Source organism: Fringilla coelebs, assembly GCF_963513975.1.
Source record: "Fringilla coelebs genome assembly, chromosome: 4".
NCBI classification, from domain to species: domain Eukaryota; kingdom Metazoa; phylum Chordata; class Aves; order Passeriformes; family Fringillidae; genus Fringilla; species Fringilla coelebs.
This window is the reverse complement of record NC_140032.1, coordinates 71,289,424-71,303,705: the sequence shown is the minus strand read 5'-3', so window position 1 is coordinate 71,303,705 and position 14,282 is coordinate 71,289,424. Positions and strand designations below refer to the sequence as shown.

Here is a 14,282-nt window from a genome sequence, read left to right as displayed (position 1 = left end):
GACAGCGGAACAGGAGGTGTTTTATTCCCGAAACAGAACACGAACAACAGAGTTAACGCGTGAGAGACAACAGACTCGAAGCAGGTCCGAGATTCCCGGTGGAAGATAAATAAATGATACAAAGAAGGAATAAATGGTTTGATGGAATGAGGGACGTGGAGACCGGACTCTTCCCGGAGTGTGTAGTGCTTCCCAGGACCGGGCGCTGGAAACATGAGGTGGGTGCTCAGCTCTTGACAGGGGTGGACGCGGCCTTCATGGTCTTCTTCAGGTGGTGGTAGTTGGGCAGGATCTTCATCAGGAAATCCAGCTGCAGCGTCTGGGGCTGGGAAGGGAGGCAGGGGAGGTGAGGGCACAGCCCCAGGGGGACAGGAGGTGTCCCTGTGTCCCCGTGCCCCACACCCACACACACCTGCGGCCGCTCGGTCTGCACGCGGCGCAGGCAGTCGGCCCCGTAGATGACGGTGTTCTCCGGGATCACCTCGTAGGTGTTGACGTTGCAGCAGGCCCCGATGATGCAGCCGCTCGTCAGGATCACGTTCCTGCCAACAAACGCTGCCAGGGAGGGGAGACAGAGGAGGCCCTGTGAGAGCTGGCCCCACAGCATTTCCAGCAGGGCCGAAGGCACCGAGGCCAGAGTTACCTTTGGATTCGATCACGTTGTTGTCTCCCACCTTCATGGCTTGGGAGTCTGCAGGTCTGTGTTAAGTAAAACTGTAAAAGGCTTCGCTTTTTTTCAACAGGTGAAAAACCCTGATGCCATTTTGAAACCACCACCCGGCCCTGGGCTATCTGAACCCTGACAGAGCCCCAGAGGTGCCTCCCCCCCGTGGAGGGATCCAAAAGCACAGTGTGCCGGATGGCTTGTCACTGCACAGCCAGGATACAGCATCCAACCTCAAAAACATTGTTGGTGCCAATGACCATGGGCTTGGGCTCCACACCTTCGCTCTCCGGGGTTATATTTTCTGGGTACCTGCAGGAAGGAAGAACAGATTTCCACGTCTGAGATCACCATGGCAGTGCTCTGTGCAGCAGCTCAACTTTGGGACAGACTGAAGCCACAGATATCCCACCCAACTGAGCTGGACTGTCAGGATTTTGAGACTGCTTTGGATTAGGATTCTTGCATTCTGTCAGCCTGAGAAGGATTCAGAAGGGGGACTTAGCAACCATCCAGTATCTTAAGGGGGCCTACAAGGAAGCTGGAGAGGGACTCTGTCAGGAACTGGAGTGACAGAGCAAGGAGTAACGGGCACAGACTTAAAGAGGGGAAAATTAGGTTAGGTAAAGGTAAGAAAATCTCTACTGTGATGGGGGTGAGATACTGGAATAGGCTGCCCAAGGCACTCCTGGCTGCCCCAACCCTGGAAATGTCCAAGGCCAGGCCGGAACAGGCCTTGTGACTCTGTGGCTTCCCCTCAAGCCATTGTGCCACATGTGTATACAAAAGTTCGGTGATTTTTATTTATTTATTTTTAATAAGCTCTACCTCCCCAGGGTTTTTCAGCCCCCCTGGGTGTCGCACGGACCCGTTGATGATGAGCGCCTGCTCCTCGATCAGGTTCCCCTCTCCGATGACGATGGGCCCCGCCTCGGCGATGATGCGGGCCTTGGGGTGGATCACGGTCCGGGGCCCTGCGGGGACAGCCCGGCGTCACCCCGCGCCCGCACCGGCGGCACGGCCGGGGCCGGGCCGGGGGCCAGGGCCCTTACCGATGGTCACGTCCCCGCGGATCTCGCTCTCCACGCACACCACGGCGCCCGGCGCGATCTTCACGCTGCGGGGAGCGATGGGCCGGTCACGGCGGGTCCGCCCGCGGGCCGGGAGGGGACGGCAGGGATCGGGGGGGAGCGGGAGGAGGGATCGCGGCGGGAGCGGGACTCACCTCTTCTGCGCCTTCTCCGCCATGGCCGCGGCAGCGGCGCCTGCGCGGGGCGGGGCTCCGGGGCTGCGCGGGCGGGCCCGGCCCCGGCCGCTCCCCCCGGTACTCCGGGAACCCCGGCCCCGCTCGCCCGAGGTCAGGAAAGGGGCTCGGCTGAGCTGAGCACCCGGACAGAGAGACGGAGTCCCGTGACTGGGGGTTCAGAGAGCGTCCTGCGTGGTCGTGCTTGAGAAACAGACACCGAGTCCGGTGCTTGGAGGCACCAAGCTCTTTTGGCCCGCTTTAGGATACTTAAATAAATAAATAAGGCTTTTTTTTTTCCCCTCAGAAATGGAGACAAAGTGGTATGTTTCTTGGGGGGTTCCAAGTCCCGCGTTGCTGGCACTTGGCGCCCGCCCCACCCGGGCAGTCTCGGGGCAGTGAAGCAGACTCCAGCCCTGTCTGGGGAGTGCGAGTGGAGGCTCCTCCAGGCACTCCAAGGGTTTGGTCACAGAGCCCAAATCCCGTTTTTGGGGGCTCAGGGCACACCTCGCACTGGTGAGGTGGAGGGGGCCTGGACCCGGGGCGGGGCCAAGGAGGGGCGGGGCCACGGGGCGGGGCCGCCACCGTGTGAGAGGCGGGGACACAGAGCGCGTGCGCAGCTCGGGACTGCAGAGCGCGTGCGCGGCTCCCACAGGTGTGAGCGGGGCGGGGCCGCCGCAGGTACGCGGGGCTCCAGGGCGGCTGCGCGGGGCGGGACCGAGGGCATTTAAACCCCGGAAAGCGCCGCAGGCGCCATTTTCTCCCCCAGCACCGGGAGGGGTTGGACGCGGCCGGTGCGGGCTCCCCAGGCGGGGCCCAGGTGAGGTTCTCTCTGTCCCTCTTTTCTCCTCCTCCTTCTTCCCCTTATCGCTCTCCTCCTCTCCCTGCCCCTCTCTGCCCCTCCACCCGCCACTCCTTTCCATCTCCTCTCCTCTCCTCTCCTCTCCTCTCCTCTCCTCTCCTCTCCTCTCCTCTCCTCTCCTCCTCCATTCCTTTTCCTTCCTCTCCTCTTTTCCTTTCCTTTTCTTTCCTCTCCTCTCCTCTTTTCCATTCCTTTTCCTTTCACTCCTCTCTTTACCTTTTCCTCTCTATTCCTCTCCTTTCATTTCCTTTACACTTTCCTTTCCCTTCTCTTTTCTCGTTTCCCTTTCTTTTCCAGTTTCCTTTCATTCCTTCCCCTTTTCCCTGTCCTGCCCTGTCCCCTTTCCTTATCCCCCTCTCTCTCTCCCTTATCCCCCTGTCTACCCCATCTCTCCCTTATCCCCCTATCTGTCCCTTGTCCTCCTGTCTACCTCATCTCTCCCGTATCCCGATCTCTCTCCCTTATCCCCCTATCTCTCTCCCTTACCCCTGTCTCTCTCCTGTCTCTCTGTCTGTCCCCGCAGCCGCGGGGTTGGGGGTGCCGGATAATAAAGCCCCGAGGGCCGGAGCCGGCACCCCCGTCTCGGTTGAAAAGGGTCGGGGCCCGCAGTGCGGGTCCCCCCTTGCAGATTCCAACACCGCCCCACACCGCCCGCCTTGGGCCGTCCCTGCATCACACCGGGGTCAGGGCGGGCCCTCCTCGGGAGGGGTCCCGGGCCGGGGGGGTCAGCGAGGGCGGGGGGTCCCGCAGGGGCCCCCTCGTTAGGAGGGGGTCCGGGGGCAGGGGGGTCAGGAAGGGAGGGCCCCCTCGATAGGAGGGGGCCCGGGGGGGTGGGGGGTGGGTAGGGCCCCCTCCGGAGGAGGGGGTCCCGGGGAGGGGCGGGGGGCGGGCCCCCTCCGGAGGAGGGGGTCCGGGGTGGGAGGGGTGGGGGGGGGGTTCTCCCCCCCTTAGCCCCTCCCACCTCGGGCCCTCTCCTCCGGCGGGGACCCGCCCCTGGCCCCTCCCCAGGACCCCCTCCTCCGGACAGGGGCCCGGGGGGGAGGGGGGAGGGTGGGGTGGGTGGGAGGGGAAGCAGAGGGGGGCACGTCACTCTGGATCACAATTTTTTGTCTGTTATTTACGGCACAGAGTGACGTGCCCCCCTCTGCTTCCCCTCCCACCCACCCCACCCCACCCCCTCCCCCCCGGGCCCCTGTCCGGAGGAGGGGGTCCTGGGGAGGGGCCCGGGGCGGGTCCCCGCCGGAGGAGAGGGCCCGAGGTGGGAGGGGCTAAGGGGGGGGAGAACCCCCCCCCCCCACCCCTCCCACCCCGGACCCCCTCCTCCGGAGGGGGCCCGCCCCCCGCCCCTCCCCGGGACCCCCTCCTCCGGAGGGGGCCCTACCCACCCCCCACCCCCCCGGGCCCCCTCCTATCGAGGGGGCCCTCCCTTCCTGACCCCCCTGCCCCCGGACCCCCTCCTAACGAGGGGGCCCCTGCGGGACCCCCCGCCCTCGCTGACCCCCCCGGCCCGGGACCCCTCCCGAGGAGGGCCCGCCCTGACCCCGGTGTGATGCAGGGACGGCCCAAGGCGGGCGGTGTGGGGCGGTGTTGGAATCTGCAAGGGGGGACCCGCACTGCGGGCCCCGACCCTTTTCAACAGAGACGGGGGCGCCGGCTCCGGCCCTCGGGGCTTTATTATCCGGCACCCCCAACCCCGCGGCTGCGGGGACAGACAGAGAGAGAGACAGGAGGGAGAGAGAGAGGGGAATAATGGGGAGAGAGATAGGGGGGTAAGGGAGAGAGATAGGGGGATAAGGAAAGGGGACAGGGCAGGACAGGGAAAAGGAGAAGGAATGAAAGGAAACAGGAAAGGAAAGGGGAACGGAAAGGGATACGAGAAAAGAGAAGGGAAAGGAAAGTGTAAAGGAAATGAAATGAGAGGAAAGGAAAGAAGAAAGGAGAGGAGAACAGAGGAGAAGGGAAAGGAGAATGGAAAGGGGGAGTGGCGGGTCGAGGTGCATAGAAGGGCAGGGAGAGGAGGGAATGCGGAACTAGGGAGGAGAGCGATAAGGGGTAGAAGGAGGAGGAGAAAAGAGGGACAGAGAGAACCTCACCTGGGCCCCGCCTGGGGAGCCCGCACCGGCCGCGTCCAACCCCTCCCGGTGCTGGGGGAGAAAATGGCGCCTGCGGCGCTTTCCGGGGTTTAAATGCCCTCGGTCCCGCCCCGCGCAGCCGCCCTGGAGCCCCGCGTACCTGCGGCGGCCCCGCCCCGCTCACACCTGTGGGAACCGCGCACGCGCTCCGCTGTCCCGAGCTGCGCACGCGCTCTGTGCCCCTTCCTCCCACACCTGTGCCGACCCCGCCCCTCCTTGGCCCCGCCCCCCCGCAGCGCTCTCTCGCGGCCACGCGGGGGCGCCGCGCTCGCACCGCGCTCCGTGTCCGCCAGAGGGCGCCCTGCGGGGTCCCGGCCCCACGCGGCGGCTCCGGCAGCGCCCGCCCGCGGCCATCCCGGGCCCTATCCCGGTGCCGCTTCGATCCTCCCGACGGGAGACAGCCGGCACCGCCCGGCACACCCCAGCGGCGCTCTGTCCCCTACCTCGGACCCGGCGGCACCGCCGCATCGCCCCGCGCCCGCGCTCCCTGGCCCCGCCCCTCGCACCTGTGCCGGCCCCGCCCCCTGTCCCCGCCGCTCTCGGCCCCGTCCCCCCCGTCCCGCTGACCCGGGGCCATCGCTCGGGAGCCCCGCCCGACGGCTGCTCCCGCCGGGGACCGCTCCGTGCCCGGAGCTCTGCGGCGGGGCCGTGACCGTGGCCGGCGGTGCGGGGGCCGAGCGCCGCCTGGGTCTGCGGGGGCTTCCCGGGCTGTGTTGCCTCTCCCCCGTCGGGAGGATCGAGGCGGCACCGGGCCCGGGATCGGCATCGGGCCCGGGATGGCCGCAGGATCGTCGCAGCGAGAGGAGCCGCTCCGGGCCGGGCGTCGGGACCGAGTCTGCCGCTGCCGATCCTGCCCCGGAGGGGCGGCGGGGAACTGGGCGGGACAGCGGCGGCGGGTCTCCGGTGCAGACGCGGAACCGCGGCCAGGGGCTCCGAGCGGCACCGTGTGCTCGGGGGCCCGCCCGGCCTGTGGGCGCCGTCCCCACCGCCCCCGGCCGTGACATGAAAGCTTGGCAGGAAGAGTTAATCCAGGAGAGGAGGCCATTCTATGAGTTCCTAAATAATTATTTTCAGCTTTCACACATAAACCATCAAGAACAGGACATGGTTACTGTAGCCATGATATTTTCTGAAAAATCCCTTTGCCCGGATTTTTCGCCTGAGAGGCCTCAGGAACAAAATGTAAACTATGAATATGTGCTGCTGTGGAATGCAACAGGTGGATCTGGGATCGGTCTCATCTGGTTGTTTCTAATTAATGGCCAATCACAGTCCAGCTCTCTCGGACCATCTGGTCACTCACAAGATTTTATTATCATTCCATTTCTTTCCTTTCAAGCCTTCTGATGAAATCCTTTCTTCTATTCTTTCAGTGTAGTTTTAATATAATATATATCATAAATTAATAAATCAGCCTTCTGATACATGGAGTCAGGATTCTTGCCTCTTCCCTCCTCCTGGGACCCCTGTGAACACCACGACAGGTTATCTCCTGCCTCAGCAGGATTTGGTCCTAAGCTGCAGCTCAGTGTCAGTGCAGATCCCTGGGAGAAAAACCTGGGATCTTCCATAAAATCCTGCTCTGTCTTGGTGTGGTCTGAGAGGGACATCTGGCCTCAGGGGAGTGCAGGGTGCATGGGGAGGCCGGCTGGATTTGGGGCCAGGGGTCTCCCTGCAGCGGCTGGACCTCCATCCTTCCCTCTCTGCTTGCCTCTCATCAGCTGCCCAGGCAGGACCAGCAAGGATCACTTCAGCTGGATCTCCTCCACTTCCCTGGCTTCTCTTTGGAACCTAGGAGATGATAAGATGCTGAACTGTCATTTTTCTAGGGACAAAGGGAAAGCTGCGCTGCAGGGAGGCCCCACAGAGCTCTACAACGCTCCCAGCAGAAATCTGGGATGGGGTTTCAAAGCAGAGACCCCAAGGCAGCAGTGGCAGGAATGAAACCCGAGGTGGAGCCTGGGGCTGAGCTGCCAAGGACAGCAGCCGGCATTTCCCAGCAGCACCGGCGGGTTTGGTGCGCTGGCATCCCAAGAAAGAGCGCGCCTCCTCCCTCGGGATCAGATACCGTCCTGAGCACACAGAACTTTCCGCTCACAGGGTGCACTGAGTGCTTTTCCTCCTCCTGTCCTCCGTGGTGCTCCCAGCCTCCCTCACAGACCCCGAGGTCTCAGGGCCGCCCGTCCCTGTTTGTCCAAGTTAATGATTCCAAGCGGCCGGACCCCCGAGGCGCTGGCAGCCGTGCCCCAGGGGAGGATGCTTGCCCTCTGGGGTTAATCATTCTCCCAGGTGCTGACCCGTCCTCCATAAAAACCCCGGGATGGGATGGCATTCCCGGCGCCGCTTCCCGGCGGGAGGAGGAGAGCCAGCTCCAGCATGAGGGCAGCCCTTGCCCTGCTGCCGCTCTTGGCCGCTGCGCAGGCGCTGCACCGAGGTAAGGGAGGCGATCCCGGGGCTGTGCTGGCCCTGGCGGGAGGGGCACGGGGATGGGGCCTCAATTCCAGAGGTTTTCGGTGGCCTCCCCTCTCCCAGCCTGCAGCCAAACTGCTGGGCAGGACCAGAGAGGGAAGGGAAGGGCTGGGAGGATGGGTTGGGATCCAGGATGGCATTTGGGGCCATGCTGGGGAGAGGACAGAGCCACAGGGATCGGCTCCTTCTCTTCTGACAGGAAAATGGGATTTCCTGACCCCCCTGGCAAGCACCATTCCCGTGCAAAACTCACCCCTTGGTGGAGACGATGCTCTGCCGCTCTTTGCTCCCTTCTCAGCTCCACAGGGAATCCCCCAGCTGCCAAAAACCAGCCACAGGTTACCTGTCCCACATGGCTTTGTGCAAGGGAACACAAATGCCACAGGCTGGGACCAGGAGCCGACGTTCCTGCTGGGAAAGAGACACAACTTTTCCATGGCTTGCCCTTTTCTGGCAGCCCCCTGCCTTCACCCTGTTCCTGCCTTGCCCCAGAGGGATGTGACCCTCGGAGTGATGGCCCAAAGCCCTGGGTTTTGGGGAGGTGACCCTGCCCCAGGCTGCAATCCCAGGGAACGCCGGGATCGTGTTTACCCTGCTGCTGCCAGAGTCTGTCACACAAATCGATCCTGTTTGTCCAGGGGTGTCAGCGCTGCTGGGAATGTTTTCACTCCTGGTTGCTCCCTGGACCTGGCCCCAGAGCTCGCAGCCCTTATGGTTTCCATGCCCTGCCAGAAAATCCAAGCCCACACATTCCATACTCCAAACCTGCCCTATGATTTACCTGTAGCTCTCCCAGCTCCAGAGAGGGTTTCCTCCCTGCCCCTTTTCCTGGCTGCAGGGCTGGAGCAGCAGCCTGGACACCAGGGATGCTTCTCCCAGACCGGCTGTGCCAACATCTCCCCAGGGACCACCCAATCCTACTTGGAAAAAGAAGAAATGGAGTGAAAAAAAAATGAACAAACCCCAAGTGAATAAAGCAGCACAGTCTGTGGTGGTGGCAGAGCACTCCTTGTTCCTTACTCACAATTCCTCCTTCTCTTGCACTTTCAGGGAAAGCTTATGTCCGGGACAAGGTCTGCCAGGAGTACAAGATCCTGGGCAAGGAGAACTTCAGAACCCTGTAGGTACCTCCTGCTGCTGGTGCCCTCCCAGGAGGCTTGACACCTGAGCCAAGAACAGGCAACAGCAAAGAAAAATCATGGAAAAGGGCAGAGGGACTCAATTCATCAAAGAGGGGAGGTGCAACTCAGCCCCTGGGCTCTGACTGGTTTTAGCAGGAGAAAAGTTTGATTCCTTGTCCAATTCCTCAAAAATAACCAATTAAGTACCTAAATTATTAGGAATTCTCACAGAGCTGACACACAGTCCCCTGTAAGTGGCACCCCCCAGCCTGGGAGCTGTTCCAGCTCCTTCCTGGCTGTTTCCCAAGGAATATGCTGTGATTTCTCTCTGCACCCCAGCCAGCACTGTTAAACCCACTTGGGCAGAACAGTCCTGTGAGGCGGTTTCTGATTGCAGATAAAGGCTCACCTGGCTCTCCCTGTCCTTGCCCCCAGGACCATCATCGATAGCAGCCGGAAATATTCCAACGGCACCTTCCAGGAGGTCGAACACCTCGTCCGGGAAATCGTCTCCCTGGCCGAGACCTGCTGCGCCGACGGGGCTGCCCCTTCCTGCTACGACGACGGGGTGAGCTTGACCAAAAACATCTGACAGACCCCAAAAACGGGCGATGCGAAGGGACGGCGCGGCCCTAACCTCCCGTCCCCCCCGCAGTCCACGGCGCTGTCGGAGAAATCCTGCCGGGCGGACTCGCCCTTCCCGGCGCACCCGGGCGCGGCGCAGTGCTGCGGCCAGCAGGGGCTGGAGCGCAAGCTGTGCCTGGCCGCCCTGCGGCACCCGCCCCCGGCCCGGGCCCGCTTCCTGCAGCCCTCCGACCGGGAGCTCTGCCACGCCTTCCGCCAGGAGCCCCGGGAATTCGCCGACAGGTGAGCCGGGCTGAGCCCGCCCGGGGCAGCGCCGCGGGCTGACAGCCGGAGGTGGTGCCCGAAGAGGTCCCTGGAGCATCCCAACAGCCCCAAACCACACTTATGCTCCTGATCCCCCGGGGGGCTGGGCCTCCTCATCCCGTCTCTGCCGCAGGTTTCTTTATGAGTACGCCAGCAGCTACAGCCAGGCTCCCCTGCCCGTGCTCCTGGCCTCCACCACCACCTTCCTCTCCATGGTCTCCACCTGCTGCATCTCCTCTGCACCCACCTCCTGCTTCCTGAAGGAGGTGAGACCCTCGGGAGCTCTGGGCTCGCCCCCCAGGGAGCCAGGCCAGCCCTGTGCTCATTTCCACTTCCATTCTCTTTCTGTGGCAGAAACTGGAGAGGAAAACCCTCTCCCTACTCACCCTGACGTCACACCGGATCTGCTCCCGCTTCTCCGCCTATGGCAAGGACAAAACCAGCTTCAGGTACGGGGGGAAATGGCCTCTCCATCCCGGAACAGGGCTGGCTGGGCGAGGGCTCCTCTCTCCTGCTGCAGATCCTGTCGGCAGGAGCCTTTAGGACAACAAGCTTTCCTTCTGCTGTGGGTCCCTGCGGGTGCCCCGTGCACAGCACAGGCACAGAGCAATCCCTCCCCATCCCCATCCCCTCCCTCCCTCACCCTGCTCAGGGCTGATTCCTGGCAGGGGACCCGAGCCCCCAGCCCCACTCACCCTGTGCTCCCCAGCTCCCTGGTCTCGCTGGCCCAGAAGGTTCCCACCGCCTCCTTCGAGGACCTGCTGCCCCTGGCCGAGGACGCTGCCGAGGTGGCTTCCCAGTGCTGTGACTCCATGGCCGAGGACTGCATGCAGAAGAAGGTAAGGGGGGCTGGAGCCCAGCCCAGAGCAGCTCCAGGGTGCCAGCAGGAGCTCGGGGGGCGGGGGGCAGCTGCACAGGCCCCGCTCCCTCTCCGCAGCTCCTGGAGCACACGGACAGAGTCTGCTCGGCGCTGTCGGCGCGGGACGAGCGCTTCGCCGGCTGCTGCAAGGGGAAAAACCTGATGGAAAACCATTTCTGCATCCTGGCCATGCCCCCTGCCCCGGCTCCCAGGCTGCCGCAGCCACCAGAGCCGACCAACAAGGAGCTGTGTGCCAAGGACGGGGCTCTCCACGCTACCAGGTGAGCGGGACCCACGGCAGCCAGGGGGCAGTCATGGGATAGAGCCATTGAAGTTGGAAAAGATCCCCAAAATCATCGAGTCCAGCCAGTTCCCGACCCTGTTACCTGCCTAGGTTATTATGGGGATAACCAGGGCAACATCCTCAATTCCCTCAGGGGAATTGGTGCCACAGGGCGGCCCCAGGGGCTGCACAAAGATGCCAAAAGAGGGGGGCCCCATCCCGTTCTGAGCAGTGCCCATAATGAGAACTCCCCTGAGCTCGGCTTTCCCGCTCCAGGTTCCTGTTCGAGCTGGCCCGGAGGCTCCCCAACCTCCCCGAGGCCGTCCTCGCCAAGCTCTACGACTCCTCTGGGAAAATCCGCGGGGAATGCTGCTCCTCCAAGGACCCCTCCGCCTGCTGGGACAACAAGGTGAGTGCTGTGGGGGCGCTGGGGGCTCATCCTGGTTCCCCCAAATCCCCACAGAGGCTTTTCCCAGCCTGGTAACCACTTCCCTCTCTGTCCCCAGCGCCAGCGGATCGCAGCAGAGCTGTTCCCCTTCCTGGGAAAGGCCGACCAGCTCTGCGGGCAGTACCACAAGCTGCCATTCCTTGAGTTCAAGAAGAGGTGAGCCTTTCCCTTCCCACCCCTCCACCGACCACCAAAAACCCACCTGGGTGGCGGGATGCAATCCGAATCCATCCGCAATGCTGAGGATGCCAAACCGGGATGCACCGCGAGCCGCGCGGCTCCGCTTCCCGCAGTAACTTCGCTCCCCCTCCGCAGGCTGCGGGACAGCCTGGCCCGGGCCCAGCCCGAGCCCAGCCCGGCGCAGCTGGAGCAGCTCCTGGAGCAGCGAGCGTCCTTCGCCTCCTCCTGCTGCCTCCCGGACGCCCCGCCGCTCCTCTGCGCTGCCAAGGTACGGCCGGGCCCCCCCTGCCCGCCGCGGGGCCGCAGCCGCTCCGGGGCTGCCCCTCGGCTCTTCCCTCCTTCCCCAGGTGAGCTCGGAGCTGGGGGAGCTGTGCCAGGAGGATTCCTGCCTGCTGGGGTAGCGTGCCCGCCGCAGGGATCGCTTCTCCAGGGACCGCGCACGGATGGAGCGGGAGCGCGAGGCGGAGCTCGGGAACACGGGGGACATCGGGAGGGAGCAGCGGGGAGCTGGGCCGGAGGACGCCCGGCACATGGGAGGTGTCACCGAGCCCACAGCCGCCCTTGTGTTCCTGCAGCCGAAATAAAGACAAAAAATGTCCTGCAGTGCTGGTGGAAAGGCTCTGTGCACCCTCGGGGTCGTGGGGAGGGAGGGAGAGGGGCCCAGCTTCTCCTCGGCAGGCAGGAAGAGGTCCCAGCCGCGATCCTGGGAGATAAAGCTCTAAAAACCAAGGAAAACTAGGGGAAAGTCTCATCAAATTCCCCCCAGGACAGCAGTCAGTGGGTATTGGGGTGTCCAGAAGGGACAGCACCCTGAGAGGGGCACCCTGGGCACCCCCAGCCCCCCACCTGCCCAGCTGAGCCCTCCCTGGCACGGGGGGGAATTTGGGGTGCTGCAGGGGGAGAAGCCCCGGGTTGGGCTGCAGGAGGATGGCAAAGCCAGCTCAGGAAAGAGCAGGAAAATCCCCCGAGGGCAGATGTGGCAGCTTTGTGTACAACCAGCACAGCGAGGGAAGGACATGGGGACACCTGGGTGTGCAGAGATGAGCCAGAGCGATAGAACAGAGCCAAGCCCAGGAAGAACTCCCTGTTCAAGGCAGCTTGTCCTGTTCTGGGGAGCACTGGCCGTCCCTGGATCACTGCTGAGTTGCCCTGGAGCGTGAGGAACAAGATGGAATTGGCTGGCATGATCCCAGTCCATCTCCTGCCAGGGCCCCTCTTATTGTGGGCTACAGAACTGGGCAGAAAGGAGAAACTGGTTTTAGTTTGGTTTTCCCTTTTATTTTTTCCCCCAATGATCCCAGTGGCCTGGGACTGGACGGGCTGATGCCGAGGCACTGGATCCACCCGCCACCCCCATGTCACAGCCTGCCTTGGCATCTATTTCCAAAAAATATTAATTTCCATTATTTCTAATTATTTCTAATTAACGAGTTGGGTTTCACCTTGTTCTGTTGGGGTGGGTGACCCACACCTCATTCCTGGCTCAGATTTGCATCCTTCGCCTTCCAGACATGCAGGGTAAGGGCTGACAATTCCAGTGACCGTCTGGGATTCCAGGGAAAACTGGGGAAATGCTGTTAAGCCAACCAAGGACATCTCTGCCAGGTGACACCATCACTGCTCATGGGGGAAATACTCACCTGCTGTTCAAAACAACACCAGCCACAATCCTCCTACCAAAACCACCACATGGCCTTGGCAAAGTTCAGGCTGCTCCTGCCTGATGCCCACCAGCATCCCCTCCCCAGGGATTCCCTCCACTCCTTGCCAGCCTGGGCATCAACCCCTTGGCTTTCCCACTCTCTGTTGTACCCTGGATTTTTATTGGGTTTTTTAACAGTAATTTTCTTTTCCAGCTCTCATTCCTCCTGCCCTCAGCACCGTGACACAAGGTGGAGTCGCCTCCTGCCTTTTCACCCCACCGCCTCTCTGACCCAAAAATGTAAAGGAAGCAGCAAAGCTCCTGACTTGGTTGTGTGGGCTTTTTTTTTGTTTGTTTTTAATCCCCAGCCTTAACTGATCAGGTTAAAGGAGGAATTCTTTGGCAATGCAGGAATTCCAGGGTGGCATCCAGGGAAGCATCACTCCACTACAGCCAGGGAATGTAGGGCTGCCGTGGGAAAAGCCCAGTGAGGACTAATTAAAGCACTGAAAACCCAGCACTGAATGAAACAGCTCCAGCATTCACCTGGCCAGCGCTCCATGAAGCATCATAAAAAAACCTGAGAGTGTTTTATCCACCTCTGACACCTGCAGGGCTGCTGACTTCCCAGCGCCTGCTTTTCCCAGCCATCAAAGCCATCCCAAGCACCCAAAGAACAGACAGGAAAAAGGCTCATACCTCCTTTCCATTTTATTGCTCTCCCAGACCGTGTACAGCACATTCCCAAAGCAGCAGCAAGCATTTTTCCCCTTGGCTTTGCTCCCCCCGGGCAGGCCCAGCACAGCCCGGGGATGAAGAGCCGCCTATAGAGGGGGGTGAGCTCACAGGTGCTGCTGCTGCCGCTCAGCTCACGCCAGGGCTTCCAGCACCTGCGTGGAATCGAGAATCCACCTCCCCACCCTGCACCCTGCTGAAGCAGGCGCCCAAAACAAAGTCCCCTGTCCCGCTCGGGCAGAGGGGCCCAGCCCGGCACCGGCACCGGGGTCACCGGCTCTCCCGGGAGGCTCCAGCCCCACCCGCTCCCAGTCTCGGGGGGTCGCGGGCTGCAGAGCCCCCGGGGCCGGTCACCGGACCCCGCTTGGAGCGGGAGCCATTCCCTAGCCGGGAATTGGGAGCTGGGGGGGGCCGGCGGCTCCACCGCGTCCCCACCTCCGGCGGTACCGCGTGGGTGACACCAGGGACAGCCGGGCCCATCCCGGGATGCCGATGCTGTCCCCCCGCAGAGGGTCGGTGCCCAAACCCACTGCCAGGGTCACGGGAACCCCGGCGGGTCCCGCACCGAGGGGAAGGAAACAAACCATCCCCTGTGCCTGCCCGGCAGGCTCCGGGCCGCAGCTCCGGGCACCGCAGCCCGCGGCGCGGGGCGACGGGAGCCAACGGTCTGGGCTCACCCAGTTCTGCCCCGGTTCTCACCTGTTTTCCACCGGTGTTCCTCACCCGGTCCCTCCCCTCTCCCGCCGGGTGTCGGGA

The 14,282-nt window shown here is 62.8% G+C and overlaps 2 protein-coding genes across 2 annotated transcripts; one reads left to right on the top strand and one right to left on the bottom strand.

The window, feature by feature from the left end:
• DCTN6 (dynactin subunit 6) lies at positions 1-1,937 on the bottom strand. The gene is made up of 7 exons (XM_084204625.1): positions 1,890-1,937; positions 1,717-1,781; positions 1,533-1,638; positions 888-976; positions 644-691; positions 413-555; positions 1-325 (listed from the first exon to the last, which is right to left on the bottom strand). Exons 1-7 carry the CDS (start codon positions 1,910-1,912, stop codon positions 227-229), a joined length of 573 nt encoding a protein of 190 aa, XP_084060751.1. The 5' UTR covers positions 1,913-1,937; the 3' UTR covers positions 1-226.
• A 5,289-nt stretch (positions 1,938-7,226) lies between these two features.
• Positions 7,227-11,743, top strand: GC (GC vitamin D binding protein; the record flags this gene model as incomplete). The annotated part of the gene is made up of 12 exons (XM_084204618.1): positions 7,227-7,335; positions 8,421-8,490; positions 8,927-9,059; positions 9,147-9,358; positions 9,513-9,645; positions 9,734-9,828; positions 10,089-10,218; positions 10,317-10,519; positions 10,798-10,930; positions 11,028-11,125; positions 11,285-11,417; positions 11,497-11,743. 12 exons carry the CDS (start codon positions 7,227-7,229, stop codon positions 11,548-11,550), a joined length of 1,503 nt encoding a protein of 500 aa, XP_084060744.1. The 3' UTR covers positions 11,551-11,743.
• Positions 11,744-14,282: the final 2,539 nt, after the last annotated feature.

Excerpts from the sequence above, each read along its gene's own strand:
- DCTN6 (XM_084204625.1), bottom strand. The coding sequence starts at position 1,912 with ATGGCGGAGAAGGCGCAGAAGAG. Across the intron at positions 1,782-1,889 it reads GCGGAGAAGGCGCAGAAGAG|CGTGAAGATCGCGCCGGGCG; the intron begins GTGAGTCCCGCT and ends CGCTCCCCGCAG. Across the intron at positions 556-643 it reads CAACGTGATCGAATCCAAAG|CGTTTGTTGGCAGGAACGTG; the intron begins GTAACTCTGGCC and ends CCTCCCTGGCAG.